The following is a 21,371-nucleotide window of genomic DNA, read 5'->3' as shown; positions in this document are numbered from 1 at the left end:
CCCAGGCTGGGCCAGGCCAGAAAAATTGCAGTGCTGTTTTATGCTCCACAGCCAAACTCTGCACAAGTTGTGTGTTCCCTGCTAATCCTCAGGTTTTAAGAACTGATGGGAAGGAGGAGGAGGAGGCGGAGGAGGAAGAAGGAGAAGGAGAAGGAGAAGAAGGAAAAGAAGAAGAAGAAGAAGAAGAAGAAGAAGAAGAAGAAGAAGAAGAAGAAGAAGAAGAAGAAGAAGAAGAAGAAGAAGAAGAAGAAGAAGAAGAAGAAGAAGAAGAAGAAGAAGAAGAAGAAGAAGAAGAAGAAGAAGAAGAAGAAAACTGTGATGAAGAATAAAAATGATTAAAGGGGAAGAAAAAAAATAGTAGTAATGAAGCCGAACTGGATAAGTTCAGGCTTCAGAAATAATATATATATATATATAAACTAATAAACTTTTATTAGTCCAGAGTACAGAACAAGAGAACAAAGGTTTTAAGTTACAAGAGAAGGCAAGAAATCTTACTGAAGGTTAGGAAAATCTTCGAGGCCCCAGGGGAAACAAAGAGATCGCCTTGGGTTAAGGGGGGGAAATTGTATTTGTATTTCATATTTTGATCTCTCCTTAACTTAAAAAGTGTGGTCAAGAAGATGTGGCTCACTTGAGGCTCACTTTATCACCCTGATAAATCCAGCAAGGTAGGATAGAATAGAAAGAGAATAGAAACTTTTCTTTTTGGGTTTAATGGAAAAAGACTTGGGGGGCCGCAAAATTGAAGCTGTCGTAAAAGAACAAGAAAGTCCCTATGTGAGGACGATATTGTCAACGACAGAAAACTTCGGCCTTTGCAGCCTTGGAGGGCGTTCCCGATCATCGACCGGGATGGCCAGCCCCCAACGGAAACAGGATGCTAGGTTAAAATGGACCTTGAACCTGATCCAAGCGAGGACGGTAATGAGGGAAGCTCATGCAATATGCAGCCATATCCCTTTTCAGCGACGGTCAGCAATCCGGGCCCCATTAGAGCAAGGTGAAAGCGGGGGAATCATGGATGGATGGATGGATGGATGGATGGATGGATGGAAGGAAGGAAGGAAGGAAGGAAGGAAGGAAGGAAGGAGAATGAGAGGGAGGGAGGGAGGAACGGAGGAAGGGAGAGGAAGGGAGGAAAGAAGGAAGGGAGGAGAATAAGAGGGAGGGAGGAAGGAAGGGAGGAGAATAAGGAAGGGAGGGAGGGAGGAGAATGAGAGGGAGGGAGAGAGAAAGGAAGGAGAATGAGAACGGAGGAAAGGAAGGAAGGAGAATGGGAGGGAGGGAGGAACGGAGGAAGTGAGAGGAAGGGAGGAAAGAAGGAAGGGAGGAGAATAAGGAAGGGAGGGAGGGAGGAGAATGAGAGGGAGGGAGGAAGAAAGGAAGGAGAAGGAGAATGGAGGGAGGGAAGGAAGGAAAGGAAGGAAGGAAAATGAGAATGGAGGAAGGGAGGAAAGAGGGGGGAAGGAAGGAAGGAAGGAAGGAAGGAAGGAAGGAAGGAAGGAAGGAAGGAAGGAAGGAAGGAAGGAAGGAAGGACATGAAATAACGCTTTTAGCAGCAGCTGTAAAAATACTGAGACAAAGAAAATATATATTTTTCCTCCCCTCTGCAACCTGGCAGTCCTAATACACACAAACAAAACACACACACACACACACACACACACACAGCTCCCAAATGTCTGAAACTAAAGCCCTCCTTTTCTTGCCAACTCTGAGGTTGAAGAAACAGGATTTAATGGGAAGCAGATGATGTGGGTTTGGCTTTATTCAACACCCCCCCACCCCCCCCAGAAGGGGAAAGGGGGCCCACCAGCCCACCCACAAGAAGCAGACCCCCCCCTCCCTCTCTCCTCTCCACATCAGAGGCAAAATGCAAGAAGAAGCAGGGTTAGAGGTTTTGGGAAGGGCAGCCATAAAACACTTAAGCGATAACAAGGGTGGGGGGTGGGGGGGGAGGAAACGATAAGTAAAAGTTCTTTGGCGCCCAAACAGGAAATCCGAAGAGGGTTAAGCCTTGTGGAAATAAAGGAAGGCCATATTGCTTGGATCAATGGGGAAGGGGAGAAATAAACCCGAGATGTATTAAAGATGGTCTCCTTACTGGACCAATTTAAGGATTGGAGAATCCTTCCTTCCTTCCTGCTGGTTGGTGGGCAGAAAGGAAGACCGAACCGGAAACTCTGCTGGGATTTCGCATTTGTTGAATTACTCCCAGGTGAGTTCACAGGCCAACCCTAAACTGTTCCTTCTGTTTCACTACATCCTTTAGAGGAGGAAGAGGAGAAGGGGGGGAGAGGAGGGGGAGGAAGAGGAGGAGAAAGGGAGGAGGAGGAGGAGAAGAAGAAGAGGAGGAAGAGAAGAGGAGGAAGAGAAGAAGAGGAGAAGAAGAGGAGAAGAAGAGGAGAAGGTGGAGGAGAAGAGGAGGAGGAGGAGGAGGATAAGAAGAGGATGAGGAGGAAGAGGAGAAGAGAAGGAGGAGGATAAGAAGTGGTGGAGGAGGAGGAGGAGAAGAGGAGGTGGAGAAGAAGAGAAAGAGGAGGAGGAAGAGAAGAAGAGGAAGAGAAGAAGAAGAGAAGGAGAAGAAGAAGGAGGAGGTGGTGAAGGCTAAATGCACCCCAAGTGACTACGGTCCCTTTCCAAGCAAGTACAGCTAGTCCTTGTTATTACCAACAGTTTGGTTTAGTGACCGTTCAAAGTTACAACGGCACTGAAAAAAAGTGGCTGAGGACTGTTTTCCACCCTCCACGACTGCTGCACCAGCCCCGCGGCCACGTGATCAAAATTCGGCCACCGACTCATATTTATGACATTCTCAGGGTCATCAGGATCCAGCCAGGCCCATGCGAAAGCCAGGTTCACTTAACCACTGGGTTTACTAACATTCACAGCGGCGGTGACTCACTTCAAACAGTGGCCAGAAGGGTCATAAATATGGGGCAAAGCTCACCTAGCTGTCTCCCTTAGCAACATAAATTCCGGGCTCGCTTGTGGTCGTACATCGAGGACTCCCCATTATCAAACGTTGGGGACCTTCTACACTCTCGGCTAATAAATAAACGACAAGCAGCCGATCCAATAGCAATTTCAGCGCAGTTTCTAAATCTGGATTGTCTTGGCAGGCAGGAAAAGTCTGAAAATAATTCCCTACAGGAAGTTTCCCTCCTCCATTCCATGCCTCGGAATGAAGAGCCTGGGCCGAGCCCTCTCCCCGCCGAGACTCCGTATCTCAGCGTGGTCGCTTGATGGCCTGAAAAGCTGAAGCCAAGGAAATTAAGGACAGTTCTCACTTGGCTCAATGGTTAATGACCCTGAGCTCGTCAACTGGAGAGCTAACAGCTCAGGTTCGAGACCCAAGCGCAGTGAGCGTGGGTGAGCTCCTGTTCCTTGCTCCTGCACATCTAGCCATTCGAAAGCATGCCAATGTGAGTAGATAAATAGGTACCACTTCGGCTGGCCACATAACCATGGAAAAATATATTTGGGCAACACCGCCCCCCCCCCCCAGCCGAGAAACAGAGATCAGCACTGTGCCTTAAAGTCGGACACATCTGGACAGGGAAACATTCACCTTTATCTAGATATGCTACCAAAATGCTCTTGGTCAGTTTGACTTATTAGTTCAGAAGAAAAATGGACCCATTTAGCCAAGAAAAACGATGTTGGCTTCGATAGAAGACAGCTTAGTTTACAATCCTGTTCCCAACATGTTTTGAACAAACCAGTACCGGTTTTAGAAAGTTGGTTTTCTGCATTAGTTAGTTTTGCATTTCACGGTCTTTTTGTTTTGGCTTTAGTTTTTCCAGAAAGAATCGGCTTCAATGCTAGAAAAGTCATGATTTTTATGAACAGATGACCTTTCTCCTATTGTTTTAACACAAAAGAGTCAGGAATACAAAGCAAAGTTCTTCAATCCAGCCTACGTATCAATCCCTTACTTCAATTAAACACAATATTAATATTTGGAGGAAAAACCAAGCCCGGGAAATCAAAAAGGATTTTTTTAAAAAAAGCAATTTTGCCAGTAAAACTACGTGTTTGACTCTTTAAACTCCCAAGGAGCTGAAAGCAACATGAAGGGATCTTGATTCTGGATTCTACAATGTGCTCTAGCATCGCCGTCCCTCCAGCGAGCAAAAATATTTTAGCTGCATAGAAAAATATGCAACATTCTCGGAGTCAAATTAATCTCTGCCATCAAGTGAATAAATTACTCATAAATTTCACGGCCCCCTTACAAAGTTAAGAGAACACACAATCTTTGTGCAGATGGCAAGAATTATTCTTTCGATTGTATATAACTAAACAGCTGCCTTGAAATTCCAGAATACTAATTAATGTGCCTTAATATATCCACAGAGCTGAGCAAGATTACAGACTTCTGTGTCTGTCTTGATACACACGAACAGCCTCTTAGGAAACTCTTAACTTCCCTGAGTTTTATTTGGGGGAAAATAGAATATTGCAGATGAAAACACCCTGACCAATTTTACGACACACAAAGCTTGACTTCCAGGTCAGATCAGGGTTTGGATTGTTTCACAAAGAGGACTGGAATCTTAAGGAATGCAATCATCCTTGCACGAATGTCATTCATTCCAGATCTGAGAAACAAATGTTTGCCGTGGGAGGCCATCAGCCCTCCGTTCTATGCACGCATAAATTAAAATAAAAAATTAAAATTAAAAAAAAAGTGAAGCAGGGTCAACACACATCATACTCAAGCAAATAAGGTACTATACTGCACCGTGATTTTACTCAGAGGCTGTTCACTGAGCAACCAGAAGAACAACAGATTCAGCATATCCTGGTTGTAGAATAAACGTTTTCTTCCAAACAAGAAGCAGGCAGGCAGGTAACTAAGAAGAGCCTTTGGGAGCTCAGGAAAGTAAGATGGATTGGAAAGGCTTTCCAAGGTGGTTTACCCTCAAATAATTGTATTACATTTTACGCATTTTTTAAAAAAAGGGAGAAAAACTAACGATGAAGAGAAACAACAGAAGAGTAGAAAGAGGAGAGGGATAGAAGTTGTGAGAAAGTATAAAGGCGGGGAAAAGGCAAAGAATACGCGAAGAATACCTCCGACTTCTTCTAATTCAGAGATAAGTATGGAAGAACGCTTCCATCCGAGCTGTAGTTTGAGACTGCAGCCTAAGGAAATACATCGAGAGTTTCTGTTGCTAAGATGAGATCTTTGCCCAGCGAATTTGGCCCCGTGTTATGACCTTTCTTGTCACGGTTGTTAAGTGGATCGCTGCGGCCGTTAAGTGAGGAACAAGGTCGCTAAGTGAATCTTGGCTCCCCCCCGCGGACTTGGTTTGTCAAAAGATTGCAAAAGGGGTCATCACGCACTGCGATGGTCATAAATACATGCCAGCGGCCAAGTGTCCGAATTTCGTTCGCGTGACCACGCCGATGCTGCAACGGTCGTTAAGTGTGAAAGGCTTCCAGAGTTCAAATAAACTCCCTCCTTTCCCCCAAACACCCTGTCTTGAGGGGGTGTCACTCGGTACTCTCTTGAGCTGGGGTGATGGTTCTTGCTGTCATTACCAAACTAAGTAACATCATCAGTGCCTGTCATCCGGTCTCCCCAAAGCTTCTCCGTGCAAAATCCATCCCAGGGGTCCTTTTTTGTATGTGCTTAGAAACAAACCTCTCCCCCACCCCCCTTTTAAACCACCCTTCAGCTCTCCAGACTGGCGGCTCAACTTTTCAAAGTGTCCATTCTCCCAAATTTGGAAGGCCTGGTACCTTTAAGCTAGACTTCGATTCAAAGGCAGTTGTGCGTTTGCGGCTTCTGTGTCAGGCCAAGCCTATTTCTTATGGAAGTGTGTGCCTCCAAGAGGGTGCCAGGGTGCGACTTAATCCACGCCAAGGATTTATTAAAGTGGGGGCAGCTTGTGGGTCGGATTAAACTGCCCCCTCCCCCCCCCAGGGAGGATATTTAAACCTAGTTAACCCGAGGGTGTGATGTTACAGCTGACCTTCGCTGGCTTTCTATCTGTCGCTTTCTATCTGAGGATTTACTTGGACTGCCATGTTACCGAATAAGTCCCCGTTATTTAGGGTCCAGCAGGGGATGCTTTAGAGTTTAAACCTCGGTTTGCACAACCACGATGCCCCCTCCTCCCCCGGCCCCTATTTACAGAGACGTGCAACAACACACAGCCCCATTTGTCACAACGAAGCCTTCTTTGTTCAACCCAGAAAGAAGCCGGAGAGAGAGAGAGCTCCAGTGATCCCAAGGAGCCCTGGAGAACAAGCGAGCTCCAAATCGGGGAAAGGAAAGAAGAAACACCCCCCAACACCCCCAGAAAAGCAAGCCAAAAACGCACCCCACCCCACCCCCCAAAAAACCCCAAGCTAAACTAGCCGGATTCACACCCCACCCGGAACCACCCAGCACCAACAATACATCGCAAGGGCACCAGCCGGGGCGCTTGGCAGCGGCCATCGCCAAGTGCGCCCCAGAGCGCAGCGCGGATGGAGAGAGAGCGCACGGATTCCCGAGGGCTGGCTTGGCGAGACCCGGATCCCGGGTGTTTTGCACGTCGTGTGAACCCCTCTTCTTTGCAACCCCCCATTTCCAGCCTGCGTCCCGGCCGGGTTGGTTTACCTCCAGCGGGGGCAGATCCGGGTCCAGCTGGGTGAAACTGTGCAGGACCACCGGGCTGGCTTCTTCGGCGGCCACCTCCAAGCGGACGGCATCCCAGAGGCTGCGGAGCCGGCGGCAGCCCTCGAAGAGGCGCTCGGGGCTGCCTTGGAGAGCCCGGGCGGAGCGCTCCTCCGGCAGCAGCTCCGACCACATGAGCGCCACCATGGAGCTGCGCCCGCCGGCCTCCGCCTTGCAGCCAGCTCGGCCGAGCGCTTTGCGGGGAGAGAGAGAGGCGGGCGGGCGGGCGGGTGGGCGAGTGGGGGGTCTCCCCGGCGCGCTTCTTCTGCCCCCGGGGGCGGCCAGCGGCGCAGGGAGGCTTTTCGGGAGCCCCTCCCCCGGGAAGAGGGCCCGCCCCCTCCCTCCAGCAGCCCTGATGTCATTCAAACCCTGCGGCGGGGGGGGAGGAGGAGAGAAAGAGGGAGGGAAGAGCTCAGCTGGGAAGGAAAGGAGACCACGAGGCGCCCTCTGTAGGCGGAGAGGGGACGGTTTTCAAAGGAAGGAAAGAAAGGAAGAATGGAAAGAGAAAGAAAGAAAGAAAGAAAGAAAGAAAGAAAGAAAGAAAGAAAGAAAGAAAGAAAGAAAGAAAGAAGGTAGGTATGGGAAGGAAGGAAGGAAGGAAGGAAGGAAGGAAAAAGAAAGAAAGAAAGAAAGAAAGAAAGAAAGAAAGAAAGAAAGAAAGAAAGAAAGAAAGAGAAAGCAGGAATGGTATGGGAAGGAAGGAAGGAAGGAAGGAAGGAAGGAAAAGAAAGAAAGAAAGAAAGAAAGAAAGAGAAAGCAGGAATGGTATGGGAAGGAAGGAAGGAAGGAAGGAAGGAAGGAAGGAAGGAAGAATGGTATGGGAAGGAAGGGAGGAAGGAAGGAAGAAAGAAAGAAAGAAATCTATGGAAAGGAAGGAAGGAAGGAAGAAAAGAAGGAAAGAAGGAAAGAAAAGAAGGAAGGAAGAAAAGAAGGAAAGGAAGGAAGGAAGGAAGGAAGGAAGGAAGGAAGGAAGAAAGAAAGAAAGAAAGAAAGAAAGAAAGAAAGAAAGAAAGAAAGAAAGAAAGAAAGAAAGAAAGAATAATACTTTCGTTTCGACTTGGAAACCGCTTCTGGATTCTGTGGCTGAGGTTTAAAAAAGGAAAAAAGAAAGGAAAAAGAAACTTTGATTTTGGGTTTTAACCATGAATAGGTTTGTTGTTATGGAAATGGCTAGTTTATATTATTAGGTAAAAGTCAAAAGTTGGAAATATGATACTATTGTCTTATTCTATTGTACCAAAGGGAGCCAGAAGTCAATGCCTTTCTTTCTTTTTTCCCCTTTGCCCTACACTTTTCCCTTCCATTTTTCCTCCCCTGTTTTCCTCCTATTTTCTTTGGCATCTTTTTGTATTCTGTTATTACAAAGTAATACAGGACAAGACGGAAATCCTGTAGGCCAGCGTGGAAAATAGCTGTCCACTTCGCATCTACTCAGGAGACCAGAAGCAACAGACGGAAACGAACCAAGGAGAGAAACAACCCAGAACTAGGGAGAAATTTCCCGGCTGGGGGGAACAATCGGATTGTTGAACTCAAAGGTGCTTTTTATTCAACAGGCAACTGGACTTCCTTTGTTCTTCCTTGAGGACTAGCCAACTGTTCTAACTGAAGAAGCTTCTTGGATGAGGAGCGAAGCATCCAAGAAAGTCCCGTTGCCTCTTGAATGAAAAGCACCTTGGGGAGAACGGTGACGTGATGGATGGCTGAGAGTCTCCAGAAGTTATGGCTGCTCCATCGCTGGAGGTTTTGAAGAAGAGACTGGACAGTTGTTTGTCTCAAATGGGCTCTCCTGCTTGAGGTTTGGGGGTTGGAATAGATGATCTCCCAGGTCCCTTCTGACTCTGTTCTTCTGTTATCTACCCAGGAAAACCCTGAGCAGGACTGGAGAGAAGAATGGCCCAAGGTCCCTCCTTGGAGCCTGACCGTCAGTGATCCTTCGACCAAACTGTCTGGTTTTGACCTTCCCCCGGACAGAATTAGCTGCGATACTAGAAGACGGTTCTCTGCCTCGTATCGGTGGGGTTGGAAGGATTTCCACCTTGTTGGGATTGTGGTGCTGACGTGCCAACTGTGAAACGTACAACCTGCGAGATTGCCCCATGAGGTTTGCCCTCTGGCTCCCCAGAAGATCTGCACGAAGCAACGCCTTATGTATGTGTGAAAGAGAGGGAGGGGGAGAGAGAGAGAGAGATAGAGAGAGGAAGGGAGAGAGAGATGAAAGAGAGAGGGAGGGAGGAAGAGATGAAGAGAGAGAAAGAGAGGAAGGGAGAGGGAGTTGAAAGAGAGAGGGAGAAAGAGATGAAAGAGAGATAGAGGGAAGGAGAGAGATAAAAGAGAGAGAGAGAGAGAGAGAGAGAGAGAGATGAAAGAGAAGCCATTTTGGAAAGCAAAGAGTTAAGCAAACTGTCCAACAATTGACCTGGAAACCAACATCAAGAAAATCAGCCTATTGTTTTCAGGGCTGGTTTGCTTAGCTAATCTCTCCAATCTTGAGAAAACCAGACCACCACCAACCGTGTTTGTTTTCTTTACTTTGGGGGGGGGGCTTTGAAAAAGGAGGGGGCCCCAGGCTTTTTCCTGGAAGGAAATAAATCCGGGGGGACTAAGGAAAACCAAAAAAAAAAAGTAAAAACAAGTTAACTTGAAAGATCAAAGCTGTGCGGTCTGCAGGAAACACACAGTCAGCAACATTTCGCCCACTATATTCATAGGAATTCGGTTAATTTATGAGTAGAATATTATTCTGTGCTTGCAGGATGCAAAGTCTGCAAAACTGGGTTCCTTGGGGTCAGCTAATCGTGGCTAATAAAAGTGTCAAATATTCCCTGGCAAAGCCTCTGGGTTTTCCCCCAGACGCATGGTTTTAATTTGGCGGCTGGCAAAAACTGTCAGATGGTTGGACTCCGATTTACGGAATAAACCACCTTTGGGGGGGGCTTCCATGTTGCTGCCTGAATGGTTTACAAACCACGGTTTGCCCGAGTTCACGCAAGACATGGAAGACAAACCGAAGCAGCCGTGTTTCTGGCTGAAGGAGAGGGCAGGGAGCTGGACTAGATGACCTACAAGGTCCCTTCCAAATCTGTTAATCGGTATACCTCTGTATAAAAGATCCAGAGGGATGGAATCAATGAATTTTTTTTTTTAAAAAAACTATTTAGGTTTTCACATCCCGAGATGCAGAGATCACATTTTTCCTACGTTTTGCTAACTACGTTTTGACAGGTACCAAACGCAGAGGAATGGAAAGTTGATCTCTTTCACAGGAGGGCCCTTCAAAGGAGTTGTAACAACCCTGAAAAAGGGGATTTGCAAGCAGTCCTCACACTTACGACCATCACAGCATTTTCCCCACAGTCACAGGATCAAAATCCGGGCACTTGGCAACCAGCATGCACTTACGACGGCTGCAGCGTCTCAGGAGTCACCGTTCGCAAGCACCCAACAAGAACAATCCAGAGGGGAAGCCGGACTTGCTTAAGGACCGCATGATTCACTTAACAACTGTGGCCAAAAAAAAAAAAAAAGGTTGTAAAATTAGGCCCGACTCACTTAAACAATCGCCTAGCTTGCCCATGGAAATTCGACCGCGGTTGTAATTCCAGGCCTCTCTGTATTTTCTACATACGCGCAAGCTTTCCACTAATAAAGAGCATTTGGGGACAGATTTTACATGTTCCTCAACACGTTTTCACTCCTCGGAACATCACTTCCCAAAATTCTTTGCAATGCAGATTTGTCAACTTCTTCCTTCTGGGTTTCTAAGTTCCAAAATCAGCAGATTTGCCTCAAAAAGTCTTTACTACCCAGTCAGAAAAAAAAAAATGCTTGTTTCCCTTTCCTTAACATGTTAGAAGCACCAGAGAGCATCCAGCTGGGCTGCAAAGCATTTCTAGTTTAATAATTAATGTGATTTTTTTTTTTTAACAATTCTCTCATTTCTTTTTTAATGTTGATCTTATGATGTGTTGATGTTCCTGTCATGGTTAATGTCAACTTTATTGTCCTCATTTTTACACTGCTTTTGTACCCTGTCCGGAGGGATGCAGCTTTTTAAACAACCGTTTTTTAAAATGTAATAACTCGTAAACAAACCCCGTAAAGATGGTTTGCTGCTTAGTATGGAACATGAAGTACCATGAACCAGAAAATCAAAGCTCTGGAAACAGCTAAATGATTTTAACACCCAAGGCAAAAAAACATTTTCCATGGTGGTTCCTCCACACACACACACACACACCAGCAATAATGCACAAAGATTAAAGAGGGATTTTTGGAGTCCAAGAAGTGGCCGCTAACTTCATAAAAACATTAGATGGGAACTTGGAGGTCTTCTAGTCTAACCCTCGGCCCAAGACAGGAGTCATCCTACCATCTCAGGCAAATGTTTTTCCAATCTCTTTCCAAAGCCAACACAGTCCTGAGTTGCATTAACAGAGGGATACAGCGACATCTTTTTTGTGCTGTGTCATGGCGACTAGAACTGGACAAAGTATTCTGAGTGTGATGTTGTTAGGCAACTCAAGATAAAAAAAATCCTTATTTCTTCTAGGAACGCAGTAATATGCCCTCCCAGGGAGCCGGGTAACAACCTAGATACAAGACACATCACCAAGTTATGTCAAAGCCAGACAGGTGCACGGTGCTCGTTGGATGACTCGACAGGTAGGGCTTCGTGGCAGCTGCAGTGTCCACTGGCAGGCAATGCCCAGCCCAAACCCTGGAGGTGTTGCTAATTGCAGCTTTTGGGAAAGTCATCTATATTTAGAGCCAAACTTTCTTTGAAGGCCAAGTGGTTGGGCGGGTTTAGGGTTGCAACTGTGCTGTCTCCTAAGAGGGAATTAAGAGAGAGGAGGAGGAGGAGGAGGAGGAGGAAGAAGAAGAAGAAGAAGAAGAAGAAGAAGAAGAAGAAGAAGAAGAAGAAGAAGAAGAAGAAGAAGAAGAAGAAGAAGAAGAAGAAGAAGAAGAAGAAGAAGAAGAAGAAGAAGAAGAAGAGGAAGAAGAAGAGGAAGAAGAAGAGAAGGAAAGGGGAAAGGAAAGGAAGAAAGAGGAAGGGAAGAGAATGGAAGGGAAGGAAGATGGGTAGCCAATAAATTTAATTAATAAATAAAAAGAAGAGAAATCAATTATTAGAAAGGCTTGGTGAAATTGACATTGAGGGAAGGGAAGGGAAAAAAGGACATTAATGGATGAGTGAAGGAGTGGGAGAGAGAAAAAGAAAGAGAGAGGAGAGGAGAGAGGGGATAGGGAAGAAATAAAAGGGAAAGGAAGGGAAAGGAAAGAAAGAAAAATAAAAAGGAAGGAGTAAGGACATTTTGTCTTCAAGCCTGGTCACTTTTTATCAATCCAGGCCAGACTGTCCTTGCGTGGATTTCATTTACGATTCTCATTTGATTCAAATTCAGCTCCGGGGAATATGCTGAACTTTCCAGCCACGTGCTGGGTCAATACCTCCTTCGCTCCAGGCAAAACAGTCAAACTTTCAGAGCTGCATCCTGGGTGTTTCAGCCGCCGCCGACAGGCCCCGTTGAAACACGGGGTGTGAAAAGAAGCCATTTTCCCACGGAGAAAGTACAATGGCCATCAGAGCAAGCGGGCATAATTATGACACAATTTCAAGCGGCTCCGTCTATGGACGAGCCAAAGTCTAGAAAGATGAATAAAGGAGAATATTTGCAGCTTTTTCTTCCAGACGCAAGAGACCCCCCTCCCATTCCAGACAACGGGCTGTCCAGTCTCCTCTTAAAAGCGTCCAGGGATGCAGCGCTCACAACTTCTGGAGTCAAGGTCATCCCATCCATTAAGGGTCCAGGCTGAGAAACACCCTAAATGTGGACGGTGAAACTCACAATGGACAAGTTGCCCTCAACTTAACAATCACACAAACGTTAAAACGAAAGAACCGCTCTCCATATTCCGCCCTTATTTAATCAGTAAATCCGGATATGACTTCTTTTTTCGTTTGAACGACCGTCGGCATTGCCGTGAAAAGAAGTACTTTCAGACAGTCCTCGCACTTACAACCGTCGCAGCCATTTCGATCAAGAGTCTAGAGACTTGGCAACCGACCCGTCTTTACGACAAGAGCAGCCTCCCCGGTGATGCCACGTCTGTGACCCTCTGACAAGCAACATGCACGGGGAAAGCCCGGTTCACTTAAGGACCGTGGGACTAGCTTAACGACGGCAGCAATGGGCTGAACGGTGGCGGCAAGGAAGGTTGTAAAACGAGGCGAAACTCACATCACAACTGCCTTGCTGAGCAACGGGAATTCTGGTGTCGGTCGTAACACGAGGACTACCTCTGTAGCTTCCTTGCCATCCTGGCTAAAATTGCATTTTTTACCACCCACCCACCCCCAGTATATCGTGCACAGGGAGGGTGGGTTGGACCCTCAACCCCCAACCTCACTCCCAGGTGCCTGGGGGAACCTTGGTAGGTCCAGACAGATGCCAACTCTTCACTGGTAGTGGGGGGGTCTCTGCTCTGCACTCTGGAGACCCCCAATTCAGCTCCCCTGTGAGCAAAGCCTACTTGGGAAAAGTCCCAAATGAAGGGATGTTTTTTCCCCCAGCCAGGAGTGGCAAAAAAATATTCCAAGAGAGCTGCAGGAAGGCTCGATTTCTGAGGTCACAATCTGGATTTTATTACGATTACTGTTGTTATTATTATTATTATTCCCCCAAGAGAAGTTTTACCACCGGGTGTTTGCTGGTGTGTGGGAGGCAATTAATAAGCAAGATGAAATCCCTAGAACCAGACTGGGAGTAGCCTCAAAAGGCGGCTCCCTTTTTGCAGAGTTACAACAGGCGGCCTAAACATTTAATAGATTAAAAAAAATAAACAAACCCAAGGCCAAACCCTGGTTTTCCCCCCCACGCCGTGTCTAGGAAGGGATCTCTCGCACCCAGGACTCATCTTAGCTTCCTCCCTTGGGGCTTCGGGGCAATTTTGGAGCCTCTGGGCGAGGCAGCTGCTTGGCAGCGTTTGGATAGGTGGGCAACATAGGATCCTGCCAGGAAAAAATTCCCCTTTTTGAAAATTGCTGGTTAGCAGCAGCAGCGCCCGGTGCCCAAACAAAGGCAATTGCGGAAACTTCTCTGGCAGGCAGGAGTGTGAAGCATTGAGAGGAGGGAACCTTCTTTCCCCAAAAACCCTTTTTTATTTTTAATAAAAAAAGTTTTTTTAATTTTTTTTTACAGCAAACATAACAAATAAAACCTTCTTTCATTTACACCGTGTGTCGGTTGGTACGTAAGTCTCGTGTGCAATATCTACGGTCCTTTCCTCTTAGCTTTGCCTTTCTATTCCATTCATTAACTTTCCATATCATATTATATTCTGATTACACTGTCACCAGGCTCTTCATTTCACACCCGTGTTGTCCTTTAGCGCAAACCTCACTTCTTCATAACATTTATAACTCACTCAAAAATAACCACTTGCAACGTCTTCATTATTCCTACGTTACACTTCAGTTTCCTACTTTTCTGTCTAACCGCTGATCACATAAAGCCCATATCTTGCCCTATTCTTTTTCTCCCTTCCCCCAAACCTTGTCCCAGGCTTCCCCCCCTCCCCCCCGCCTCCATCCCCTTCCCCAAATCTCTCCCTCCCCTCCCCAGCCTGGCTACTCACATCGTCGTCTTGCACGCTCAAGGGGATATCCAACATGCACATCTGGAAAGGCTGCACCAGCGCCTTCTGCATGCTGAACAGAGGTTTGCTTTCCATCCTCGGGGCGGCTGGGCAGCCAAGCTGGGCTCTCACCTGGAAACACCCCCCCCTCGACTCCTGGCTTATGGCGGATGGAGCCCTCCCTCCTTCCCTCCTTCCCTCCCTCGCCTCAGCGCCAGTGAAACAGGTCGCCAACAGACACGGTGTCCACCAGCACCACCGCAGCAGCACCAGCACCAGCACCAGCGAGAGAAGCTCTCCGGGGCGATTCCACAGGCGGCGTCTGTGTGCCCAGGCTGTGGGTCATCGTCAGGGATCCTGTCCACACCTCTGGCAGGCAGGCAGGAAGGCAGGCACCTCCTTTGAAGCTCAACCTGCTTTCCCTCGGCTGGGCTTCCCCCGAATTCCTGCTGCCCCCAGCAGCTCCCCAGCCTTCTCCTCCCTTAAAGGCCGGGCGCTCGGTTCGAGTCTCTGCATTGTCTCCCGAGACACAACAGGTCTCTTCCTTTGGGTCGGGCTACTGCAAGGCTGGGAGTCTGCAGTCATCCATGGCAGAGAAAGCACAAAAGGGTCGAGGGGGAGGAGGGGGAGGAGGGGGAGGAGGGGGAGGTTGACGCAGGCACGTTTCTCCTTCTCTTTCTCTGAACCCCCCCCCACCTCCAGCTCAACCCCCCTCCTTGCTGGAGAGGGGAACGCCCTCCCTCGCCCGTCAAGGGCACGGCAGGGGTGGGAAACCTGAATTCATATTCCCTTAGCTCTGCATTTCTGCAGGAAAACCCTACGCTGGGCATCCCCCTCTGCCAAGGAGAGAGAGAGAGAGAGAGAGAGAGGGAGGGAGAGAGGAGGGAGAGAGAAAAGAGGAGAGGGAGGGGAGAGAAGAGAGAGAGAAATAGAAAAAGAGAAGAGAGGGAGAGAAAGAGAGAGAGAGGGGAGAGAGAGAGAAAAGGAGAGGGAGGAGAGAAAGAGAATAGAAAGAAGAGAGAAGGAGAGACACAGAGAAAGATTGGGGGAGAGAGAATGAGGGAGAGGGAAAGGAAGAGAGAGAGAGAAAGAGAGAGAGAGGGAGAGGAGAGAGAGAGAGAATGGGGAGGAGAGAAAAAGAGAGAGAGAGAGAGAGAGAGAGAAAGGAAAGAGAAAAAGAGAGAGAAAAGGAGAGACACAGAGAAAGATTGGAGGAGAGAAGAGGGGAGAGATAAGAGGGAGAGAGGAAAGAGAGAGAGAGAGAGAGAGAGAGATTGGGAGAGAGAGAAAGGGGAAAGAGGAGAGAAAGAAAGAGAGAGACAGACCAACTCTTCCCCGGTGGATTTTAAGTAGGGCAGTCTCTCCCTTTGTGAGTGAGATGGATGGTTTCAAAATGGGATCAATAAAAATTAATAATAATTATAATTATAATAAAATGGAGGGAGATCAGAACTGGGGACATTAAAGCAAGTTTTCCCCAAGCAAATGAAGGGTTAGCACTTGGGAAAAGATACACTTCATTGGTAACGGAAGCAGAGAAAAGATGTTTGAAGATCTTGCACTGACTTCTCAGATGCACCAATCAATCAACTGGTTCTTGAGTTGATTGATCTAGCAATGGAGCCTCACCGCTTTCCTTCCCATCACAAATTCGCGTGAGTTGGCAGAATAACCCCAAATTTACACCAAGGGGTAAGCAGTAAAGGAGAACATTTGTAGCTCAGGGTTGAAATGTGAGGGGCTTGGTGGTTTTTTTGCAGACGTTTCATGACAAATTATGTAACATCATCAGTGTTACAAGGGAATATTTTCCTTCTACGGTAGCACTGATGTTGTTACCTAGTTTGGGGTAATGAAACGTCTGCAAGAAACAAGCTCAGACAGCCACAAGGATCCCACAGTCCTCCTCCTCCATCTCCTCTTCTCCTTCTTCCACTCCCCAAACCCCACTGCCTTCTAGCACTGATGATGTTACCTAGTTGGGTAATGAAACGTCTGCAAGAAAACCACCAAGCTCAGAGAGCCCCCAAGGACCCCAAGACATAAACAGACAGTACTGGGCAGATTTGCTTACTGCTCTGTCCCAACGCAACACGACACAACGTGCTTCCAACCACATCTACTTGCAAAATGGGAGGTTCAATTTTATTCGGCCATCATTTGTACTGCACTGTCTTTCTCCCTTAACTAAATCTCCTCCCAACCCCGTTTCCAGGCTCCAAACAACAAAACTAGCATTGTTTTGAAACCACGGGCCGTTTCCGATCACCTTTAACCCAGGTTAAAGCCAGCAACAGAACAGGGGGGGTTGCGGACATGACAAGGAAGTTCCTTCCCCCCCACCCCTGAAGCCAACGGGGAACAGAGTTTGCAGGATGTTGCCACCCTAAACATCCGTTAATTCCAAAGGAAATTGAGGCATTCAATGCACAAGAACAACATGGGATGGTCAAGAAGCCACATTAAGCACCATCTTCAAGCCTTTTGCTCTCAATTCCGGAAAGAGGAAAGCCAAGAGAATTTGGAATTCTTGTTTTTAAGGTGATGAGAAAAAGCAGAGTGGCTAGGGAGCCCTTGCTGGAAATTCACCTGCTCTTCAATTACTCAGGAAAGCTCATTGGTGGGGCGTTATCTGGATTTTTCTGTTTCCTTCTCTCTCCAATCTTGCCCCGGAGAGGTTTTCAGAGAGAAGTCGTTCAAAAATCTGAACGGTGCCATCAGGGGTGGGATTTGGGCGCAGGTCCAAAAGAGAGCCCGGTGGAGTTTGTCAAAGTCGGCGCTCAGCTCACCGAAAAGGAGAAATTAAAAAAAAAAAAAGGGATTATCGAAACAGCCTCTCAGAGGGATAACTGCATTGTGGGGAAGGGAAGCAATTATACATACAGCTATTTCTGGGTTTCTATTTCTCAGCAGGTTTTTTTTTTTAATTGTTTCTGGTAAGGGGAGAAAAAAAACCCCAGGAATGGTATATAGGCCGTTCCAAGTAAGGTGGGTTTTGGGTTTTGTTTTTTTGCAAAGTCAGAATATTCAGGTCTGTTAAGTTCAAAATGTCCCCTTTCTAGGCAGCCCTTTGGGGATTGATTGATTGATTCTTCAGCTCAGACTGGATAATGGGGAAGCGGAAGAAGCTTATTGGACTAGAAGTGAAATGTCTTCAAAGAAAAACCAGAAAGTCCAGTTGACTTTTGGGACAACAACCATGACCTGGAGGGCTGAGATTCTCCATAGACACTTTTGTGTTTGGTGATATTTTTTTCCCCCCAGTTCTTTTTCCTTCTGTTCTGCTGTCTCCGGGCGCTGCCACATCCACAATCCAGACTTTTTTTTGGTTATTGTCTTTTCTTATCAGCGATTGTTTTGTCTTTTTTTTTAATCGACAATTCTTCAATCTGACCCGTTTGAATTCGAAAGTCCCCGAGCATTTGAGCTTCTTCATTTTGTACCGCTTCTTATTATTAATTTATCCCACGGCGCAAAGGCTCTAATTTGCATGATGTATTATTTATGGTTCGTTGCAGCCAGATGTGGAGACTGGATCTGGCATTTTCGGCTGCCTATCGAGGCCTTCCCAGGGACCCGAAACAAGCAAGACGGTGTCGTTTGATGGGGTTGCAGAGATTCCACCCAAGACGTCAGCTGTTCTAAGGGAAGCTGCCTTCCGCAATTGACTGATGTATCCTTATGGTTCATCACCCAGTCAGTCAGATGTTTACACTGGATTTGACCTTTTTGTCTACCTGTCGAGTTGCATTATTATCATTCATCTTTTTTTTTTATGGCAAAGCAAAGGCAGTTTGCAAGATACAACAGATTTGTGGGTGTTCAAAATGGGGGAAATTATTCTCCCCACCCACCTGCCTAACTCCAAAGAAAGTGGGAAGATAATTACCTCGTCCAAAACTGGTCTGTAGTTTTGGGCATTTTTCACCAACCATCCCCTGAATATGACCGAACTAAATGGGATGTTGTCAGATTAGGTTGTAAAAAAATGGAGTGGGGTGTGTGTGATTTTTTGGAAACCTACCACAATTCAGCAACGGGTTTTCCCCATCCTTCTCCATCTTTCCTGCTGGGTACCACACACGGTTGTCATGGAGACAGCCACATGCAACGTTGCCATGCTTACAAAGCGTACGACGATGGCCCTCGTGCGGGTGGGGTGGAGAGGATTTTGCTCAGAAGTAACATGGGAGCATTTTGTGTCCTTTTAACAACATCGCCCCCCCAAAATACGAAGCCTCTAAAATTCGGTTTATACCTCTAAGCCATCATCTCTTTTGGCTTGTGGGGGTCTCTGTGCAACATGTCAGAGATGTCAGGGGTGGGGGAAACGGACCAAAATCTATATAGGGTTATTGGAGACAGTTCAAAATTCAAGGGGGTCACGAGAATTCCCAGGGCTTTCAGTAGCCTAAAAAAAAAACCTTGAAAGGATCATTCGCACATTCGGATCATTAACCTGGTTACCGATTTACGTTGTTTCTCTAGGTTTACAGAAGACGGTGACCTAGAATTGAACAATAGCTTTGTGCATGAATCTCACCAAGGGGAACATTAATCAAGCTTGGCACAGCATGAATGAGCCTTCAATTGACCTGGTTAACATGCTGTGAAATGCAAACCTCCTCTCTCTCTCTCTCTCTCTCTCTCTCTCTCTCTCTCTCTCTCTCTCTCTCATTCACACACACACACACACACACACACACACACACACAAAGTGAGAGAGACCATCCATTGATGGGAAGGGGAGCTGTGACGTTTATCCTGAAGTTATCCCTCCTATTCAACAGATTACATTTAAACTTTAAGCGTTCGCTTTCTCTGCTGGAGATAAATACTTCAGCTTCTTCCTCCTCCTTATTTTTTTTTTTGGGGGTGGGGGCAAGAGAAGATATTCAAAGGGATGCAGATCGGTGGGGGCTCCGTCACTGGAGGTTTTTAAGAAGAGGCTGGAAAAACCGTTTGTCTGAAACGATGTAGGGTCCCCTGCTTGAGGAAGTGGGGGGGGGTGTAGAAATTGGACTACAAGACCCCCAAAGACCTTCATGACTCTGGGCTGATGACGTTACCTAGTTCGGGTCACGAAACGACGGAAAGAAAGCAACCGAGCTGAGAGAGCATCCAAGACCCCACGATCCTCCTCCTCTTCCTCCCTTCTTGCACCGATGATGTGACCTAGCTGGGAGTTTTCCATCTTCCAAAAAGGCCCAGGCGTTCCTCATGTCTGCCTTTCCAAATCTGGAGTGACATCACCACCCTGTGCCTTGCGGAGCCTTCTCACCAGCCCAGCCTCACCTGGAGGAAATATGAGAAGACAGGGCGTGTCTTCCCTCCCCCTCCTCCCTGTGACCCCTCTTCTTCCCTCCCTCATTCACGTTCAAAATTAATTCCTTCCTTCCTTTTATCTTCCTTCCTTCCCTTTTTCCTTCTTCTTTTATCTTCCTTCCTTCCCCCTTTTCTCTTCCTCTTTTCTCCCTCCCTTCTTCCTTTTGCATATCATAATTGTGATATATGTCATCTTTACTTATCTTTAAAAACAAACAAACACTTTCATACAGAAAACCAGTCATCAGGAAAATGGCCACCATTCCCCTGACACTTTTATTTTCTACACACAGGGATTATTTCCATTTTCAGGGGTTTAGCCAATTCCCAATCTGCAGCCTGAAACAATTCTGTATATCCACGGAGCCTGCTCTGCTGTGCCTAAAATTACAGGGAGAAAAATGTAAGGGCAAATGCAGGCAATTGTTTGTCGTAAACACCTTGGAAGGAGTTGCCAGTCCGCTCACTTTACTCCCTTTGTAATTTTATATCTAGATTAACTCCTCTTGTTCATCTGCCTCTTGGGAGAAATCAAAACACGGCCTTGCATTTGGCCAGCCAGTCACCTCGCAGCTCTTGACGTCAACTCTGCCTCCCCAAAAATATTTTCTTTGACCGATTGCCAAACCAGGCTCAGAACTGGGAAAGAAAGTGAGGCAATAGATCCTCGGCTGGGGAGTAAAATCCAGGGGATCCTGGCACTTTGTGGGTGGGCAAAACCAGAGCAATTTAAAAGAAAAACAATGATTGTGTGTTCAGGGTTTGGGATAGCTGCAAATGACCTCCCTGCAAATCAGCTTATCATTTGGAGAAACCAGATTCTTTCTTTTCCTTCCTTTCTTCCTTTTCCTTCCTTCCTTCCTTCCTTCCTTCCTTCCTTCCTTCCTTCCTTCCTTCCTTCCTTCCTTCCTATTTTCTCTCTCCTCTTCTTCCCTTCCTTCCTTCCTTTCTTCCTCTTTCCTCTCCTCTTCTTCCCTTCCCTTTCCTTCCTTCCTTCCTTCCTGTACTATCCTAACAGGTCGTTATTTCTGCATTTTCAATCTTTTATACAGTATATTTGCAACACATTATCTTCCTTTGCTCTTTTATAGCAATGGTCAGGACTGGCTCATCAGGGGCTTTTTATCAGTTTGTACTACAAAATTATTTTTTTAAAAAAAAAATCAGTATTATTATCTTTTTCTCCTCCTCCTTTTTCCTCTTCTTCTTCCTCTCCTCCTCCTTCTTCTCCGCCTCCACTTTCTTCTTCTTCCTCTCCTCCTGTTCCTCCTCTCCTCCTTCTCCTTCCTCTCCTCCTCTTTCTCTTCCTCTCTCTCCTCCTCCTCTCTCTCTTCTTCCTCTCCTCCTCCTCCTCTTCTCCTTCCTCTCCTCCTTCCTCCCCTCTTTCTTCTTCTTCTTCTTCCTCCCCTCCTCCCGCTCCGTTGGAGGTTCAGGTGCTTTAGGTGGGCAGAAGATGGCAGCAGAGAACCACCGTTCAGAAAATGAAACAGCCAGGAGACCACAAACTCAACCTACTGAAGACAAACTGAATTCCGAAACTCAGCAGAGTCAATTAGGGAAACCCCAGGAAATCCCCAACTTTGAGCGTAGACGGGGGAGCTGAAAACAAAAAAACAGGAAGGTGGCGGACTATTTTTATAATGCCCTTCTTTTAAAGTCAGAGGGAAACTTGACCCTTTGCAAGGGTGCCACTGCGATGGCTTGGCTCTTTGATGGGGTGGCCTGATTTTGA

The 21,371-nt window shown here is 46.8% G+C and overlaps 1 protein-coding gene across 6 annotated transcripts in view; it reads right to left on the bottom strand.

The window, feature by feature from the left end:
- RALGDS (ral guanine nucleotide dissociation stimulator) overlaps nt 1-21,371 on the bottom strand; it is a 61,128-nt gene that overhangs the window by 35,663 nt on the left and 4,094 nt on the right. Inside the window, exon 1 of one of the 6 annotated variants that reach the window (XM_087914475.1) lies at nt 14,315-15,019. The exons of 2 other annotated variants lie outside the window; for them this stretch is intronic. In XM_087914475.1, the coding sequence (XP_087770601.1) occupies nt 14,315-14,410 (96 nt within the window). In that variant the 5' untranslated portion in view covers nt 14,411-15,019. Of the gene's footprint in view, nt 1-6,619; nt 7,016-14,314; nt 15,020-21,371 lie in introns of those variants that run through there. 3 more of the 6 variants (XM_087914473.1, XM_087914472.1, XM_087914478.1) reach the window with 3 other exon arrangements.

The sequence above is a fragment of the Pseudonaja textilis genome, chromosome 17, assembly GCF_049901715.1.
Source record: "Pseudonaja textilis isolate UNSWEBS1 chromosome 17, rPseTex1.2, whole genome shotgun sequence".
Classification (NCBI taxonomy): domain Eukaryota; kingdom Metazoa; phylum Chordata; class Lepidosauria; order Squamata; family Elapidae; genus Pseudonaja; species Pseudonaja textilis.
This window is presented reverse-complemented; position numbering and strand designations above follow the sequence as displayed.